Here is an 18,767-nt window from a genome sequence, read left to right as displayed (position 1 = left end):
GGAAATCCCATTTTTTCCTACCTGGAGTCTTCAGGCCATAGTGTCCAAGTAAAAGAACTTTGTAATCCAGTTTTGTCAGCAGAACACTGAACACTCTCTAAAAGTTTGTAAATGAATATTTACTGCTACATTCATAAGATTACCCATACTCCAAAAATGTATGTATGTGTATAGTGGCCATTGCTAAAGAAGCAGAATTCATTTGTTTGTGTTTCTTAGATTGAATTCAGATGCCTGAAGGACTGATTTTCAGTAGGCTTTAATAAATCCTGAAATTTGCTAAGGCAAAAATAACTTTAAAGGGCTTCCCTGATGGCGCAGTTGTTGAGAGTCCGCCTGCCGATGCAGGGGACACAGTATCGTGCCCCGGTCCGGGAGGATCCCACATGCCGTGGAGCGGCTGGGCCCATGGGCCATGGCCGCTGAGCCTGTGCTCTGCAACGGGAGCGGCCACAACAGTGAGAGGCCCGCATACCACAAAAAAAAAAAAAAAAAAAAAAACTTTAAAGAAAGATGTTGAGTATGTAAGCTTAATTTATATATGAAATACTGAGGCTCAAGGTACCTTAACTGTCCTGAGGTGAATATTTGAGCAATTCAGAGTATCATATTCTATTTAATACTCCCCTTGTGTTTCTAATAATATGACAAAGCTGGTATTGATAGAATTTCTAATCTTATAATTGCCAACTTTTTGTTACAGGATTTAAAAACTATTGTAAATATGCCTTTATTACAGTTAAACTCCGCATCTCCTATTTTCATCATCAGTTTCTCCCTTCCTATTGGGTCATTCTTCCTCACCTCATTCCAGTGAGGTGTTTATCTCCCCAGCTCCACTGAAACTATTCCAGTGTCACCAGCAACCTCTATCCTGTCAAATCCAATAGAAAATTCTCAGTTCTTACTACTTGACTTTTCAACATTTAATGCAAATGATTACTCTTGCCTTTTAAAGAAATTTCCTTCATTTGGTTTCTGGGATACTACATGCTTCTGTTTTCTTCCTATTTTCTTCCTCCATCTCCTGTGCTTGGCTGCATCTCCCCTTCCTGACCTCTAGAGTTGTAGTTCCCCCATGACTCAATTCCCCCAGCCTTTTCTCTCTCTGTCACTCCCTGGGTAGTTTTATTTCTGTTCTTGGCTTGAATCTTTATGGTGATGACTTCCAAATTTTTATCTCCAATTCTTACACCTCCCCTGAGCTTCAGACTTATATTTCCAGTTGCTTCCTTAACAACTGTACAATGTCCAACAGGCATTCAAATTTAAAGTGTCCATGTCACAACTCCTGATTCCTCTTTTCTTATTTCCTTCCCCAGTCTTCCCTATCTTAGTAAATTTAACCGTCATCACCCAGGTTGATCAGACCGAAACTCTCAAAGTGACTCCTCTCTTCCCGTTACATCCCATAGAACCATACCACCAAGTTTTTGTTAGCTTTGCCTTCAGAATATATGATTAATCCAACCTTTTCTTGTGACCTCCTTTGTTACTACTCTAGACTTGCTGCATGTCTATTGTTAGACTTGCAGATTTTCCTCCTCATTTCTTATCCGTTATTGTCAATTCCTCACATTTTTGCTAGAATGATCTTTAGCAAAGGTTAAGTGAGATCTTGTCATTCTCTTGCTGAAACCTTGCAGTGATTTCCCCACACATTCAAAATAAAATCCAAAGACCTTGTCTTGGCCTGCAGGTCCCTGTTTGTTCTGGCCCTTAGCTGTCTTACCAACTTCGGTGCCCCTTTTTACTCTGTTACCGCACTTGTTTCCCGTTATTCCGGGAACATTTCAAGCTTGACCTGCCTCATAGCTTTTGTACTTGCTCTTCTTTTTTTCCTGGAATTCTCTTTTCCAGATAATTTCTGTGACTCACTGATTCAACTCAAGTATAAACTCAGGTATTAAATCCTCAGAGTGGTCTTCCCCACTTTTCCATATGGTCTTCCCTTCTAAAGTAGCCACACACCCATCACTCTGTATTCTTGTCCCTCCTTCATTTCACTCCACCACATTTACCACTGTCAAACATTATAATATATATTTAAATGCTTATTTTTTATCTCCACCATTACAGTGTAAGCTCCATGAGGCCAGACTTTGTTTTGTTCATTGCTGTGTTCCCAGTGTCTAAGAGGGGACTTAGCACATACTAGGTATTCAATAAATGTTTGTGGAGTGAATGGGACCCCAAATCTCAACTGGGGGTTGGGAGAGCATCACCTATTGAGAAGTCTTACTTGCCATGTTTTAACAGATAGTATTTATTTAGTGCCAAATGCAGTGCTATGAGACAAAAAGACACTAACCCTACACTGAAGGAACTTACTATTTAGAAGAGAGCCAGACATGCAAACACATACCTGTAAAGCAATATGATAATTGTTTTAATGAAGGTATTTGTAACGATATGTAGTGGGAACTTATGGGCAGGACCGTAGTATATCAGGGAGTCAGTGATGAAATTATAGAGGAGGTGACCTTTAAGGTGAGATTTGAAGGGCAGGTATGAGAGTATCAGGCAGACATCAGACTGAGAAAATAATGTGTGTTAAATCACAGAGATGTGAGAAGGCAGCTGGGCATGTTTCTAGTACTATCAGGAGTTGGAATCAGTGGACTCTAAAGTCTGATATTAGGAGCGGCTGGAGTTGAGACAGCCCGCTGAGGGCAGCTAGGCAGTTTTAGTGTGGCAATGGAGCTAGATCATGTAGGGCCAAATCTGCTATGCAAGATACTTTATGTACGTGATAAAGAGCCACTGAAGAATTTTGAACAAGGAAATGACCAAATCTGACTTGTATTTTAGAAAATCATGGGAAGCAGTATAGAAGTAGAATGAACAGGGCTTGTTAATTGATTGAAATGTCATAGATAATGACTTCCAGGTTTCTGGCTTGAACTGCTGGGTTGATAGTGATACCATTCACCAGACTATGAAATTAGGGAGGGAAGGACAGTGAATCTTCTGAGGGGATGCCTAGAAGTTAAAAGTGTATAATTATATTTTAGTGCTCAGAAATCTATTGGTTTACGTGTGTCACTTAATATATTTTGTATATTACATTTAATTATAAACGTACTAAATCTGCTTTTAGGATACTTTTATTCCTTTACAGATGCACATATATGCTACCGAACTGAAGGATGTTGGCGTTTCTTAGTTTTGCCCGCTTCTAAGTAGACCAGTGAGAATGTGAATGCTCTTGATAGTCCAGTAAAACAAAGGCAGTTGTTAAATGATTCTAAATCTAAGGCCCTGCACAGTTTTAAACATATATGAAAAAATGCTCCTAAATTTGTTGAGGGTAGATTTCACCACATGGGAATGTCCAATCAGTCTTATTTTCTGATTTATGAAATATAAGTAGACTTTACTTCTTTTGATGCTTTATTTTTTTTATCATTATGAAATTTGGGAAAATTAAATTGTTTGTACCGAGATAAGCTTATCTATACATTCATGTTTTAGTTGATTCCTTGGTTTGGTACATTCCCTTTTTGCTGAAAGTGAAAAAATCTGAAACAGGCAAGACACAAGAGGAAAAGCCAGACTGTGTTCTTGTGGCATTAAGGACGTGGCAAGATCTTAGACTAGTGCAACGGTTCCATTAGAAATATAACACAGACCAAAAATATGAGCCACGTATGTAATTTTAAATTCTCTAGTAGCCATATTAAAAAATATAAAAATAAACAGATGGAATTACTTTCAATGTGTTTTATTTATTAATCCATTATATACAAAATAGTATTATTAAACATATAATCAATTTAAGAATATTAATGAGGCATTTTACTTTTTATTTGCTATACCAAATCATTGAAATCCAGAGATATTTTACAAGCACAGCACATCTTAATTTAGACTGGCCACTTTTCAAGTGCTCAGTAACTGCATGTGGATAGTGGCTAGTGTATTGGACAATGTAGTTCTAGATTATTCTTAGACCAAAAAGTAGAGGTTGCTCAGCATTCTGCAACATTTGTGAGATTATCTTTCCAATGTCAAGTAATTTCTGTGCTGTTTGTTTTATTATTCTATGAAGTATATTAAAGAGTTGCCCTTTTCTCCATTCATCATTTTCCTACTTATAGTAATTTTGTCCAATAAAGATCTGTTTGTCAGTTTTCATTACCTTTGCTTTCTCCTACACCAATTTATGGTAATGGCCTCTTATACTAAAGCAATAGCATATCTTTAAATTTTAGTGATTTTGTTTTTAATTACAAAAATAACTACATTTATTGTAACAAATTCAAACAAACTGAGGTAAATGTATAAAAAGATAGTAATTCTTAATTCTTTTCCCTCTCTCATTTTCTGCCCTCCCAGATGTAACCACTGTTAACAGTTTAGATGATAGCCTTTCTCCCCTTAGGAATATATATTTATGAGAAAACTTTGTTAAATGAGAAAATTGGTACTTTGAAAATATGTCTTAAAGTGGACCTATTTAAAATGGAGACTAAAGTTTCATAATTATTAATGAAAAAAAACCTGTTAGGTTTTTTCTTTCTGACATGAAAATGTTTATTTTACCACATATTTAATAAAATTGAGGTTGTAATTGTGCTATATATATATGCTATATATATACATATGCTTTATATATATATATGCTTTATATATATATTATATTTATACATATAATATATATATAAATATAACAGATATAATATATATATTATATTTATATTATATTTATATATATTATATTATATATATGCTTTATATATATATATATAAATGCTTTCTTTGTATAATTTTTTTCACTAAAATTGTGTGATAGTCTGATAGCATCCTTTACTTTGATTTTCTTAGTATTTATCATACAGATTAGACAAGAGCTTCAGTTTTACCAAAACTGTTGAGAGCTTTAACAGTTTCTCAAGAGATTTTTCTTTAGCCCTTGACATTTCCTTTCTTGATTCCTGTCCTGTCATCATCCTTGTTAGATTTTCCCTTCTTCAGTTGTTCACTGGTTTGATTCTGCCAGAACTTCATTCCCCAAGGGTTTTGCTCTGAGATGAGTACTTCCTTCAGTGTTTTTATAGACTTCATGAAATCCTGCATTCTTTTCAACATTTGTATTTTCACTTTACAATTGAATTGCATTGTGTTTACTTTGTATTATTGGATGCTTACAACATTAGACTATTAGTGAGAGATTGATGGGCAAGGCCAGGATATATAGTTGCAGTAGATGTTAGTGTCAAGTAGAAATGGATTTTATATGTGATCAAGGCACATTTTGAATATTATTGTATTATAAGGACTTTTGATTCCTTGTGTAAACTTGTAACTTAAGGAACTCAACTGCCTATTTAAATAATAGCTAACTTTTATTGAGACTTTTAACATGACTAGCAAGTTTCTATATGTGCATCATTTAATTAATCTGTTCAATGTGTCTATGATATAGGTCTGTTGTTATCCTCATTTTATACTTTGAGTAAACTAAGGCTTAAAGTGGTAACTTCTGCCACAATAAAATTAAGTAATTTGTCTGATATAAGGGCTAGTCAAACGTTGGGCTGGGAACCATAGCGTATACTTGATGGTACACTTTTGTGCAAAAACAAACAAACAAAAAAAATGAATTGGATTGTAATTTTCTTGTTTCAGTTAGTATTATGTTTTGGATATCAACCCATTATGTGGATGGGCTGTAATTTTAAGACAGTTCCCCTATTTAGATTTTCTTTACAGTTTTTATTTATTTTTTATTTTACTAATGTTGACGTTCTTGGTAACTAAGAGGCTTGGATTTTAATAGCCATGTGGGAAATAAGAGTGGAGGCATTGGCCTGAGAGAGATGAGTTGGAACTGAGTTCACCACTTAAAGCCTTAAATCTCAAAGTGTTATACCCTCATTCAAAGAGTAGACTAGGGAAAAAAAATTATTCAGAGTTACAGAAAGAAAATAAGGACGCTTGTCTGTTCTCACCTGGATTCTGAGTGAGGGGGGAATGTTTCCTGAGATTGTATAGCTACTGTTTTACTCTCATCTGGGTTTGTGTTTCATATTTATATTTACTGTATCATTCAGAAAACTTCAAACTTAAAAATTCACATTAATGAAGAATCACTGTATAGAGGAATACTTATAGTCTGGCTGTATGGAATTCCCACTGATAAAGGCGCATTGATGCTGAACTCACTACCCAAAGTTACAGCACCGCCACCACCAACAAAAGAAGACAGTGCTTTAAGTAAAAGTCAGAGACGCAAGAGACAGCAGAGTTAAATCCTCAGGAACTTCACAAAGTAGAACTATTGAATAATAAATATTTAATATTAAATAATTAAAACCAATTAAAAATTAATTTAAAAGTAAATGCCACAGTTATAATAATGAACATTAAATAATAAAATAGAAATGTTAAAAATGATTAAAGATAAAAGAAGAAAACAAATAGAAGAACAACAAAACTATCAAAAACATAAGGCCAGGGAGAACAGAGGCAGGGTGGAGGATAAATAGGACTTCTATAATAAAACTTTAGTCATTAAAATTTTTAAAAAAAACTGATTGGATAAGATAGAATGCAAAATAGACAAATGTGAAGAGAAAACTAGTGGTTTAGAAGATGGATCTGAAGATACTGCCCTGAATAAATAGAACTGGTAAAATTCAAAAGCATAGTGTTATCCCAGTAGAAAAATAATACAAAACACAAACTAAAACACATAGTACACACTTGAGAACACCATACACATAATAGAATATCTTGAGAATCATCAGAGAGGAAAGAGAGACCACTTAAAAATCAGTGACAAACTGACAACAGATTTCTTAACAGTAACAGTAGAAGTCAAAATCCATTAAAGAATGGGAGCAATGTAAAGATATTTTCAGACAAAAACTAAGAGTATATATGAAGGGATTGTAAAATAAAACCATTGTACAGTTGTCTAGGAGACAGATACAAATAATGATCAACTTGAGATATTTAGACAAGTACTCATGTTATTGATAAAATGATAAAGAACAGACTAGGAATATAGTATAGAGCTTTCTGAGCAGTAGAAGAACTCCATCAACCTGAAAGAAAGCAGGAAAAGAAGAAAACTACAAAAAATAGGATAAATGGAAAGGAAGCACAAAATAAAAAGGTAGAAATACTTCCAGATGTATCTATTATCACAATAATGTTAATTGACTAAATTTGACAGTTTGACATTGACAGAATGTCAAATTTGATTGACAATTTGACAGACATTAAATAATTCATAACTTGATTGTATACTGTTTGCAAGAGATACCTGAAACATGATGACACAGAAAGTCTGAAAGTAAAAGGATAAGAAGAGATACCTAACTAAGTAATATAGTTGCTATAGCTATATTACTTTCAGACAAAATAGACTTTTGGGTCGTTCCCCCCCAACCCCGCCAATAGAAGGGATCCCCTTTAGGGTCACCAGTAGAAGGGATCACTTCATAATGGCAAAAGTAACAATTTACCAGGAAGACAGAACAATCCTAAATGTAAGTATCTGATAACATTACTTTGACAAATTATATAAAAATAAATATACAAACGTAGAGAAATCAATAAATCCACAAACACAGTGGGTATTTTATCCATACTTTGCAGTGATTAAGCACAGACAGTAAATAGTATGATTTGAACAATACTTTAATAAACTTGATTTTATGAATACACATACACAGAACCCCAAAATTTAGCTGTTATACATTATTTTTAGGCACAGATGAGACAGTTACCAAAATTGACCATTTACTAGACCATGAAACAAAATCAACACATTTTGAAGACTTGATCTCATTTATACCACAGTGTAATTAAGTTGGAAGTCAATTTAAAAGTAATTAAAAATACATATATACATTTGGCAGACACTTCTAAATAACTTATGAGATGAAGAAAGCATGGAAATATGTATTTTCATTATCATGTCATTGCAAAAATCAATGTGAGATGACTATGAGATCTGAAAAGGCTTAGACACAGTGACTAACCAAGTAGCAGTGAATTCCTGTAGTGCCCATGTTAAAATACTATTTTTCACTAAAGTGAACTAGGGCTTCTTGAAAAAAGTGGCTGATTCCAGCTCTGGTCTAGTATGACAAGCTGTCATACTACAAAGCAAGGAACTATCAAGGATAACTTGGGCTTGTGTAGAAACGACCTTGAAGGGGCTGCCATTGGCCAAAGATAGTTTGAGCTTCAAGAGGAATAATTATTGCACTGGATTGAAACAAAATAAGTGAAAATCTGTGAGGTTTTTTGGTTTTGTTAAAATCAACAACAACAACAAAATGTTGGTCATGGAACCAATTCATTTAGAAACTGGTAAATAAATAATCAAATATTCTGTCTTATCTATATAAACTGTACCTCAGAATCACAAAATAGTTGATGAGGGAAAGTTTACTGTAAAAGAATTCCAGCTAATAAATGCACAATGAATGTCAGAATTAGAATGTCATCATTTTGCAAACCCTGATGAAATAGTGTATCTTGGCAGTATTCCTCTAAAGCTATTAAAACCACTGGGTAAAAGACTGAGAGGGAACTTTATAGTGGGCGGTTCAGGCTGATGGACCTGAACCCACTGATCAATGTGTATTATTACAAAAAGGAAATAATCAGACATTATTGCTATCTGATGTGATGCAGTAGGAAGTTCATAGCACCATATATGACATATTCTTGCTATAAAATAATTAAACCCCAATTTTATCAAGACTCTAGATCAACCACTACTTTTTAGGAAGCACAGAGATTATATATAAAAACTTATTAATGCTAAAGAGTACAATGAGCAAACTCGAGAATGTGGGAGATTCTAAAGGACATATAACCCAGTTTCTTTAACAAATGAATGGCAAGATGGGAAAACAAAAACAAAGCCAGTGCGACAGGCACCTATGAAAGACCAGTGCGGTGTGTAGATCTTTTTGGATACTGATTTTAACAAAACGGCCAGTGGTGGTGTATTGGAGCATCTCCTACTGGTGTAAGAGCTAACTGTTTAGGAATTTTTCAAACTGATTATTAAACCTATCCATTATTAAAAATTAAATTATAGCTCATTATTAAATAAGTGACATTTATAAAAAGTTAATAAATATTTAAAATTCATCACTTCCTAATTATTTCATTTTACTATGATCTGTGCTCTTGAAGTTATTTATGTATAGTGTACCTTTATGGTTGAAATACTGTGTCATGGTAGGCTACTGTGTGTCCTTTTCCTAACTCCAGGTTCATTGATAACACCACATTGGTAGCTTGAAATTAGCCACGGTAGGAATATTTACATCACAGAGATCAGCAAATGCCATAAATCACGGTTTGATTTATTGCTTATTGATTGTCTAGACTTAAAGTGATGGAGAAATGGTAATAATGCTGACTTACAAAAGTGCTATGTCTTTAGCTATTTATTATATTGTGCATAGCTCAAAAAATTGAGAATATATTCTTTCATTCAAAAATGATTATCCACTTCCATAAAGAAGTCACATCACTCACACTGGTGACATCATTGATGTAAGTGAAAATAATACTCCAAACTACACTTGGAAAGCCAGTTGCTAAACATTTACCAGCACAGTGCTGGATGGGCATAATTGAATTCAGTGCTTTGGTAAGAAATAGATAATACTCTAAATTTATTATACTGTTATTCAGCTTTTGAAATAACCATGATGACATGTAGACATTAACTAAGAAAAAAAGAAGGTAGAGTTTTAAAAGCCATTTGCTGTAGCACAAAATAATTTTAAATTTGAAGCCTTTGATATATGTCTGTTGTGTATGACAAATAGAATCATAGAGTTTGAAGAACACTTAAAATTAATCCAGACCAATCTGCCTTACAGATAGAAATTCTTTCTCTAGTATTAGTCCATTGTCTAGATTGTATTTAAATTATTCTAGAGACAGAATACCTGATAATGGCGTTGGAGAACTCTAAAAGTAGAGTTCTTTTTTATATTGAGGTAAACTTTGTTTTCTTTTAATTTCTACCAGTTGGTTCTGGTAACTGACTTCTGAAGAAATATGGAACCAACCAATCCCGTAGAGCAACCAATCTTCACGTATAAAGGTAGCTGGGATGTTTCCATTTAGACCTTTTTGGGTAAGGAGTATACCTTTAGTTCCTTTAACCATACCTTGTGTTGTATATTTTCTAGACTTTGTAATCTAAGACTGTTGCCTTTCTAAACATCCACATCACTATCTTTTGGCTTTTATTGACTTTGTAGATGAAGTAAAAGCCTTCAGATCTTTTTTTTTTTTTTCTGTACAAATTATATATTTTATTCTGTGTTGCTTGATTCTTTTTTTTTTTTTCTGTTAACCCAAAGCAGGTCTTTGTATTTATTCATTCCTAGTCTTCATATTGCTTTCAGCACAGCATTCCAGATTATAGAAATGATATTAAATTGTAATTTAATCATTTTTGTTATTTATTAATCCTGTCGATTTTGTGTCGGTTCACATTCGATAAACACTGTGTTCATTGTTTGCATCCAAATTATTGTTTAAAATGTTGAATTTTAAAGGGCAATGGGAACATAGTTCTCCGTTACATAACCCTCTCTAAATTTGCTTCTACCCATTATCATTACTTTTTATTGTGAGTCCACCTACCAGTTCTTAGTAGCCCATATTTTACCATCTTACAGTTCATCATGATATATTTTGTCAGGTGTTTTGCTACCTGAGATCAAGATACATTGTGTCTATGGCATCCCCTCCAATGAAATATACTTTAGTACTCCTATTTTGAAAAATAGACGTTTTAAAAAGATTTGGCATGGCTAAATGTTGAAGTCATATTCTTCCACAAATGGAAAGATAGAAAAGCCATGCAGAATGATGAGCTAGATAATAATTAAGACATCAAAAGAGAAAAGGAACAGGTGGATCACTGGAGACACTTGATGATCAGGGCCATGGTATATCCCTGGGCTGAAAAGAAAATTGCCTGGCCATGAAAGTGGAGCTTCTTCACTGAGGAAGTATTCTGATCAGGTGAAATTTTAGGGATCTGTAATAGAGTGGACAGGATTTGTTAGCCTTTCCCTCTTACTGTCTTTTTCCTTTGAAAGGTATGTGGTGAAATATTAACAGTGGGTGCTTCTGAGTGTATATGGGTGTTTCTTTGCTATGTGTAGGACCTTCTTATTCTCTTTGCTCTGGGCAAACTAGTATGTACTTCACAGTGTTATTTTGAAGATGAAAAGAATAACTCAGTATGAGATTGTCTAGTGCATTTCCTCATATTTTGTAGATAGTAAATAAAGTTTTATTTAACCTTTGTTAAATTTTTTCTCCTTGTTAAATTCCATCGACCAACCATGGTAGAGATTGTCAGGGAGTTACCAGTGAGTTGTCCCATCACATTCCTTGGCCTCCACCCTCCTTTATCCTACCCAGACCCATTTTATTGCTACTAGAAGGAAGAAAAATTTATAGTAGGTCACTTGATTAAATAGTGTTAATAGAATGATGACTTTCTCTTTCCCACTACCTGTTTCTTTCCTAAAAATCATAGTGCACAAGCAGCATCTTCTAGAAAGCAGTCCATGATTAGTTGTCTCATTTTCTAGCCCACATTCAAGTTACTCTCATTCATATGTTACTCTTAAAATCATACTTATGTATATATATTTATGTTGAACAAATGTGCTTTTAGGGGTTCTCCTTGAATGTATTCTTCAGTGTAAATTTTGAGCTCCTAAGATGGTTGTGTTTTATGAGTACCTGATAGCCTGTAATCACTTTTCTCATCTGTTTTAATTCAGCTGAAGACAAGGCTACTTGTTAAAAAGTAGAGAGAACTTGGAAGGTAGAGGAAAGAGGCTATATGGATAAAATTCATGGGCTCATGAGTTATTTTGGAATTTACTCTGCTTAGTTGCTTACCTGATTGCATTAATTATTTTATGGCAGGTTTTACTTTTTTTTAACTTAAGGGTTTCTATAGGATGGATTAGTAGGCCCTCTACCTAGTCTTTTAAAATCTCTTGGCTCAATACATTGTAATTAGTTTTTGGTAATTGAATCTTTCTCTCTTTTTTCTTGCAGATTGAGGGGGTGCCATGCAGCGAGAAGCAGAGAGATGCAGAGTTCGAGTCAGGAGGCCTGACATGGCACTTTATGTACCCAAAGCTCGAAGGGGCATAGTAGTGCACAAATCAGGTGATGAGGGAAAAAGCTGTGGTCCACCTAACTCCGTGGTAAAAGAAGAACAAAAGGACGATTCTTTCTCTCAAAAGGGGATCATTAGAGACAAGCGTGAGGCTCAAAGACTAAGTATTAATCCAGATAAAAAGGAACACAATCATAGGGAAGGAAAGAAATCTTCAACAAAATTTAAGAAAGATGTGTGGCTTCAAGAAAGAAATAAAGATAGTGTTTGTACTAAGAGGGCAACCACAGAATCCAAAAAAGTATTATCCCAAGGACATCAGCAAAGAGTCCCAAATCCTGGGATTATACCTATCATACCTTTACAAAGACATTTTAAACCAAAGAAGGTAGAGTGTTTGGAGGTTGAAACCAGAGATGTGACAGAACAGGATGGGTTGCTTCAATCTCAGTCTTGTTCAGAAATCAGTAAGGCTCAGGTTCCAAACAAACCATTCCAAAATGTGGAATTCTGTGATTTCAATAGGCATGAACTAAATGGGGAAACATTTGAAGATAGAAATTTGGAAAGCAGAATGGAAACTGATGCCAGGGTTGCAGAGATACTATCCCAATTTCCTGGAGATTTTAGTTCTGTGGTGAAACCTGAGAGTATGATTGCACCAGTAAAACCAAGCTCTGATTCTGGAATTGTACAACAAGGCATGCAGACATCGGGTGGAATGCTGAAGCGCAGCAACGGAGGCATCACCACTGATTCTGTTCCTGGAAGTCCAGTTGGTATCATTGATCAGACTTGCATAGACTTGGATGCTGAGAATGTTGGCGATACAGCCAACAGTACAGATTTCATCTTGGGTCAGAAAGGTATAGATTCCATTCCTGAGACTATGGGTCACATCTCTCATCAGATGACTACAGTCAGCAAATTAGAGAGCATAAATGGCATTTTTGATCCAACAATGATTAGAGAGTGTGAGGAGAATGACAGCACTGCTGATGAGTTATGTGTAAAGTGTGAATCTTCTGATACAGCTGTCCTTGCTCATGAAACATATACAAATAATGGATCTAAGAGTGTAGGTGACATTACCAATAAGACATGTATGATGGACATTACAGATATCATATCTGATCAAATAACTGTAGTTGCTGTTAGAGTAGCTCATGAGGCCTGTAGCAACACAAGTAGTTTCTCAGACTATTTCGAAATAAGTGCAGATACATCCCCTCTTCATGTAGCTAAAAGGGGGAATGACACTGAACATTTCAGCAACCTGACTGCTTGCTCAGATATTTATGCTGAGAGTGTTTCATCTAGTTTCACAGAGTCAACAGGAAAGTTGATAGAGAGCTTGTCAGATTGTGCTTCCTCCTTACCTGTAAAGAAGATTGCTGGTAGTAATTGTAACACTTTTTTGGACTCTGAACTCAGTATGTTAAGTGGGACAAAAGTATTTTCAGACAGTGCTTTGGGCAGTGATCAAGATTGTACTGGTGATATAACAGAGGCATTGCAGGAACTTAAAACTGCTGAAGAGTTCAAAACAAAAGAAGAAGATGGCTCAGAGACTACAGAATTTGGTGTAACCTTTCCTGATATAGAATCAGTGTCTGTGGAAACATCCATGGAATCGAAAGCAACTGATATGTCTCACACAGAAGCAAGTGCTGCTACTGAGGAGAGCTGGGAGTCTATGTTTAATGATGATGGTGACTGCCTGGACCCACGTCTTCTACAAGAGGTATGTTTTAGTGGAAACTGGTTGGCTCTTAGGTGGTTCATCAATTCATAGGACCTAGGATTTTAGGGGTAATTTTGATAGACATATTTATACATTCACACACATTACATCCAATGTAACAGTTTTGCAAGAAACTGTTAGGTTGGCCAAAAAGTTCGTTTGGGTCTTTCCATAATATCTTACGGAAAAACCTGAACGAACTTTTTGGCCAACCCAGTAATAGGATTGTAGATTGAGAAAAGAATATCTGATAGATCTTTAAGAAACAAAGCATACAGTGTTGAACTATATCTATTATAGCCAAATCCTGAGAGATCTTACTGAATAGGTTAAAGATGAATTTAATGGATTCTGGCTAACTGTTGAGAAGATACAGAGGGAAACTTCTTCCAAAGGGCTTTTCTGTGTTGACAAGATGTATTTCACACTGGCCTATTTGAGGGGAGAAGAATAATTTATTATTCATATTTATTTTATTTTTCCAGCAGATGTTGGAATGATGTTAGACACTATAGAGGGAAGGGAAGGGTGTAATAAAGGAAGGTATGATTGTTTTTTTAAGGAGTTTGTGCTGAGTTGAAGAGTAAATGATTGTTGAATATGCTGGCTAGTTAGAGTTCATAAATACAAAATGTTGGATTTGAAGGCATCTTAGAAATTATTTAGTTCAATTTTTTTCATTTTCTTAGTTTAGACATTCCCTCTTCCAGCATTTAAATTCCTTACCATAAATAAGAATCATTGGTTTTGAATAGTAGAATCATTCCCCCTTTTATTCCTTACACCTTTGCCCAGAAGGGGAAAAAATGATTTTCCCTATAAAATCTCCAGTTTTGTAAATGGGGAAATTGAAGGTTAATGGTTGTATCTTTAAGACAAGCGGAATCAGTATTTCAATCTACTTCTGTCTTAATCCAGTTTATATGTTCTTTCTACCAGACCACTTCCTCCCCTATAAAATAGTTTTGTTTGAGTGACTCCATAGAGCCTTTTAAATACTAAGTGATGAGTCTTTTGATTCTGAGAGTTGAACCAGAAGTACAGAAAAATGTTCACAAGCATGTATAAAAGAGACACGTGAGACTGAAGAGGGCAGCGCATTGGACAGAATTGACTTTCCAGTACCATGCACTTCCTCCTTATTCTTAGGAGGTGTTTGCATGCACATTTGTACCACAGTTAGTACTTCTTATGGGCGAGTCAGGAAACAGCAGGTCTTAAACATTTCTTAAAAGAATATAGAGCAGAAGGCACCTACAAATTAACATTCATGAATCCTTTGAAATTGCATGCAGACTTTTGTAGGTAAGTGCAGTTTTTCATAACTTTTATCGGATTCTCAAAGGTGATAGTTCCCCAAAGTATGGTCCCTGGACCAGCAGCATAAGCAGCACCTGGGAACTTGTTAGAAATGCAGACTCTTCAGCCAGGCTGTCTTTATGTTTATGAGACTGTCAAGTGATTCTGATGCACATAAAGTGAGAATCACAGCTCAAAGACAACATACAAACTTAAATTATATCAAGATGTGAGTGTGGTAACCAGAAGTGGCTGTCAGCTCATAATCAGAAAGCAAAACACTGTTCAGCAGAGGTTTTAGACCCAAATCAGGCTAAGATGTACTAATAATATGGTAAGTTAGGTGAATATAGAGAAGTTAATAAGGATCCAGACATTGGGAGAAGGCCTTAGTCTGGGGAAGGAAGCAGTGTTCTTAGGAGTTGGCAAAGGGACTGCTTAAGGGGGTAGGAGAGCACAGGTGTACGTGGGAGAGAAGAAACAGCTTCCTACAAAAGAAGGGCATGGGACACAGAGCCTTTTGTACATGGTAGACCTAGTAAATATTTACTGAATGGATGTAGGCAGTAGGGCAGAGTTGCTTTCTGCCTTTTTAGGTTAGCCTCCAGGAGCTTTCAAAACATCATTGCTGCCGGAACTTGGATTCTGTGTGGTAGGTTAGGGATATGGCTTCTGTATTGGCGGGAGGGAGGTTTAGGTGTGCAACTCTGTTGTTCAGCTCTTAACACTGTTTAGGTGCAAAAGAATTTAGGCAACTGAGTCTTTTGAGAAGCATAGTAATATAGCCAGAGGACACTAGCCTGACCTAAAGCTGGGAATGGCAGGAAAACGGAGCAGGTAGTGTTTTAAGCTGAAGACAGCCAGTGCCTGGGTATTGCGTTTGTATATCTTCTGAGGTGTTTGGTAGAGATTGGAGTCTGTGTGGAGGCATGAGGATAGAAGAGAGCAAGAAAGAAGTTGGATTGAGAATGCAAGTAATGGATCCAACTCCAAGCTATTGCCTCCTGTGCTCTGGGTTTTAGAAGATGTAATAATAATAATGTTATTAAAAGATGTCACAAATCCAAGAACATTAATAGCTTTGGTGACTATTACTCCTAATTTATTATTTATACTGTTCCAAATGTACGTTATTAAAGGCTAAACCAGAGTGTCTGTCTACCTTGAAAACTTTCCAACCAAAGATTTTTGGCTCTTTTCCCAGCTGGCCTGTTTCTTTGTTGACAATGGCTAGCCATACAGGTATGCCTAGTACTTCTAATAGGCAGGGAAGCATGCTCTAGAGCAGGGTGTGGTAGCCATTGGCATGTGAAGCAGTTTCCTGTGACATTTGAACTTCTGAAACTGCCTGAAGGGTTTAGGTCATTGTTGAGCTCCCAGAACTGCAACTCTTGATGAGTCTCCAAAGATTACACATCTCCTAAAACCGTGGTATGGGATGCCCAGAAATTGAAGTTGATAATTGATAAAGAAAAGGATGTTGGCATGACTTCTTTTAACCCTTTGAGATCTTGGTACCAGCACACAGGAATTATTGTTGTCTAGATAAAACTTCCTCTGCTGCCTCCTGTACTGATCAGCAAACCTATTGGTAGGAGGGTTAGTAAGATACCAGCAGCATAACATTGATGTTGATAGACACTGACATCTGGTCCCTTCACTGGCCATTTCTGGTCCTGATGTGTGTTTTTAGATAGCGGTAAATATTTAGGTAGGAGTTTCCTTTTGTTATAGAAGGTTGCTAACAAGGTATGACCATGGAAAAGAGAAAAGGAACACCATTCATTCCCAAACCATCTTCCTTCTGTGTGTGCCTACTCATGTTCATACTTCATCAGTGGTATCTTTCCATCTGGTCTTCCCAATCATGCTGGGAAGACGAGGAAATCCAGATATGTCTCCTCGGCTTTCTCAGTCTTCCTCTTGACTAAAATTTAATCTGCCACAGTGTTTTCACTGTTCAGTCTGGATAGCATCTTCCCAAGAATGCCAGCATCAGTTTGCCATATTAACCTTTCTGTACTGTCTAAATAGGAGCCAAGTCCAAGTTGGTTCAGGATATTCACTTGGTCCCTGCCCATATATTCGTGTACCGTATGTTACTATTCATTAGAGGAAACTGGAGCTCTCAAATTTGTCCTCTGGCACTGGGGTCAGTAAGTGATCATCTGACATGCTTCATTATTGTAGCTTTCTTTTTTCTTCCTTTGGTTCTCCTTTTCTGCATTCTTATTCACTTTTGCCCTTTCTTCTCTTTTACTGTACCTTAATCCAAAGCTATGGCCATGGCTTTCTCTCATTGATGATAATCAGTGATATTGAGATGTTGCTGATACCTATTCTAGAGAAATATTTTTTTTAAGATTTATTTATTATTTATTTATTTTTGGCTGCGTCAGGTCTTAGTTGCAGCACGTGGGATATTCATTGAGGCATGCAGGCTCTTTCCTTGTGGTGCGTGGGCTCTTCGTTGCGGGCTGTGAGCTTCTCTCTAGTTGTGGCATGTGGGTTTTCTCTTCTCTAGTTGTGGCACGCAGGCTCCAGGGTGCATGTGCTCTGTAGTTTGTGGCACGCAGATTCCAGAGCGAGTGGGCTCTGAACTTTGCGGCATGTGGGCTCTAGTTGTGGCACGCGGGCTTAGTAGTTGTGGCACGCGGGCTTAGTTGCCCGGCGGCATGTGGGATCTTAGTTCCCTGACCAGGGATTGAACCCGCATCGAACCTGCATTATAAGGTGGATTCTTTACCACTGGACCACCAGGGAAGTCCCTAGAGAAATCTTTAGATGGCACCTTGAATGGCATTCTACTCATTCCGTGTTAATAAATTTTATGAAGTCAAAGTTTGCATTTCTGGCCTTGGTTTCTTGATAAGGTCAGTGGAGGCATAGCCTAGATATATTAGATAATTTTATTTGCAGATAGGAAACACCACTGAAGACATTATCTACTCTTATATTTAATGTATAAAATGTTATGTAAAGCAACTATACTCTAATGAAAATTAATTTTAAAAAAAGTTGGAGTTTAAAAGTCTGAATGTATCCTTCTGCTGTTGTAAAGGATTTATGCCCAAAGCAGTATAGAAAAGGGATGAAAGCCATAACTTATGCTGTATATTATACACTGTAGTTTTATTATCTTTTAAGGGAACTCTTTTTGGATGTGTTAGAACTTAGGTCATGAAAAATTTGAAAAGGCTTGAAATACTTTTAAAAAAATAGTGTTATTTCCCTATTTGCCAAAGATAGGAAGTTAAATGGGTGAAACATTTTAATTCTAGCTTTTGATTTATTCACAGTACCATGGACAAACATGAAAAATTTATTTTCTTCAGTTTCTACTGAAGAGTAGAAACTGAGTTAGTAAGCAGTTAAGTAGCTACAGGGTAATAGTGGAAGAGAAAATAGAAACAAAAGGTTTGAATAACCTAACCTACATAATTGAGAATTAGCTATATGGGTTAATTCTGTAAGTAATTATGTAAATAGACATGGTGATATTTGAAGCAACCGCAGTAATGTTATACCATTAACTCCTGGTCAAGTCTCTGTTGTCCATGTCCCTGTAACCCCCTGATATCC

At 36.0% G+C, this 18,767-nt stretch overlaps 1 protein-coding gene across 7 annotated transcripts in view; it reads left to right on the top strand.

Annotated features, from left to right (window-relative positions):
• Positions 1 to 18,767, top strand: part of R3HCC1L (R3H domain and coiled-coil containing 1 like) — an 86,925-nt gene that overhangs the window by 41,878 nt on the left and 26,280 nt on the right. For 6 of the 7 annotated variants that reach the window (XR_013824242.1, XM_079899898.1, XM_079899899.1 and 3 more), the window contains one exon: positions 12,079 to 13,886. Coding sequence is in view for 6 of the 7 variants with exons in the window: in XM_079899898.1 (XP_079756024.1) it covers positions 12,093 to 13,886 (1,794 nt within the window). In the remaining variant the exon portion in view is untranslated. Of the gene's footprint in view, positions 1 to 10,014; positions 10,124 to 12,078; positions 13,887 to 18,767 lie in introns of all 7 variants that reach the window. The other variant, XM_079899896.1, reaches the window with a different exon arrangement.

This window comes from Stenella coeruleoalba, assembly GCF_951394435.1.
Source record: "Stenella coeruleoalba genome assembly, chromosome: 16".
In the NCBI taxonomy this organism is placed as follows: domain Eukaryota; kingdom Metazoa; phylum Chordata; class Mammalia; order Artiodactyla; family Delphinidae; genus Stenella; species Stenella coeruleoalba.
The sequence above is the reverse complement of the archived record's forward strand: the minus strand, read 5'-3'. Positions and strand labels throughout refer to the sequence as shown.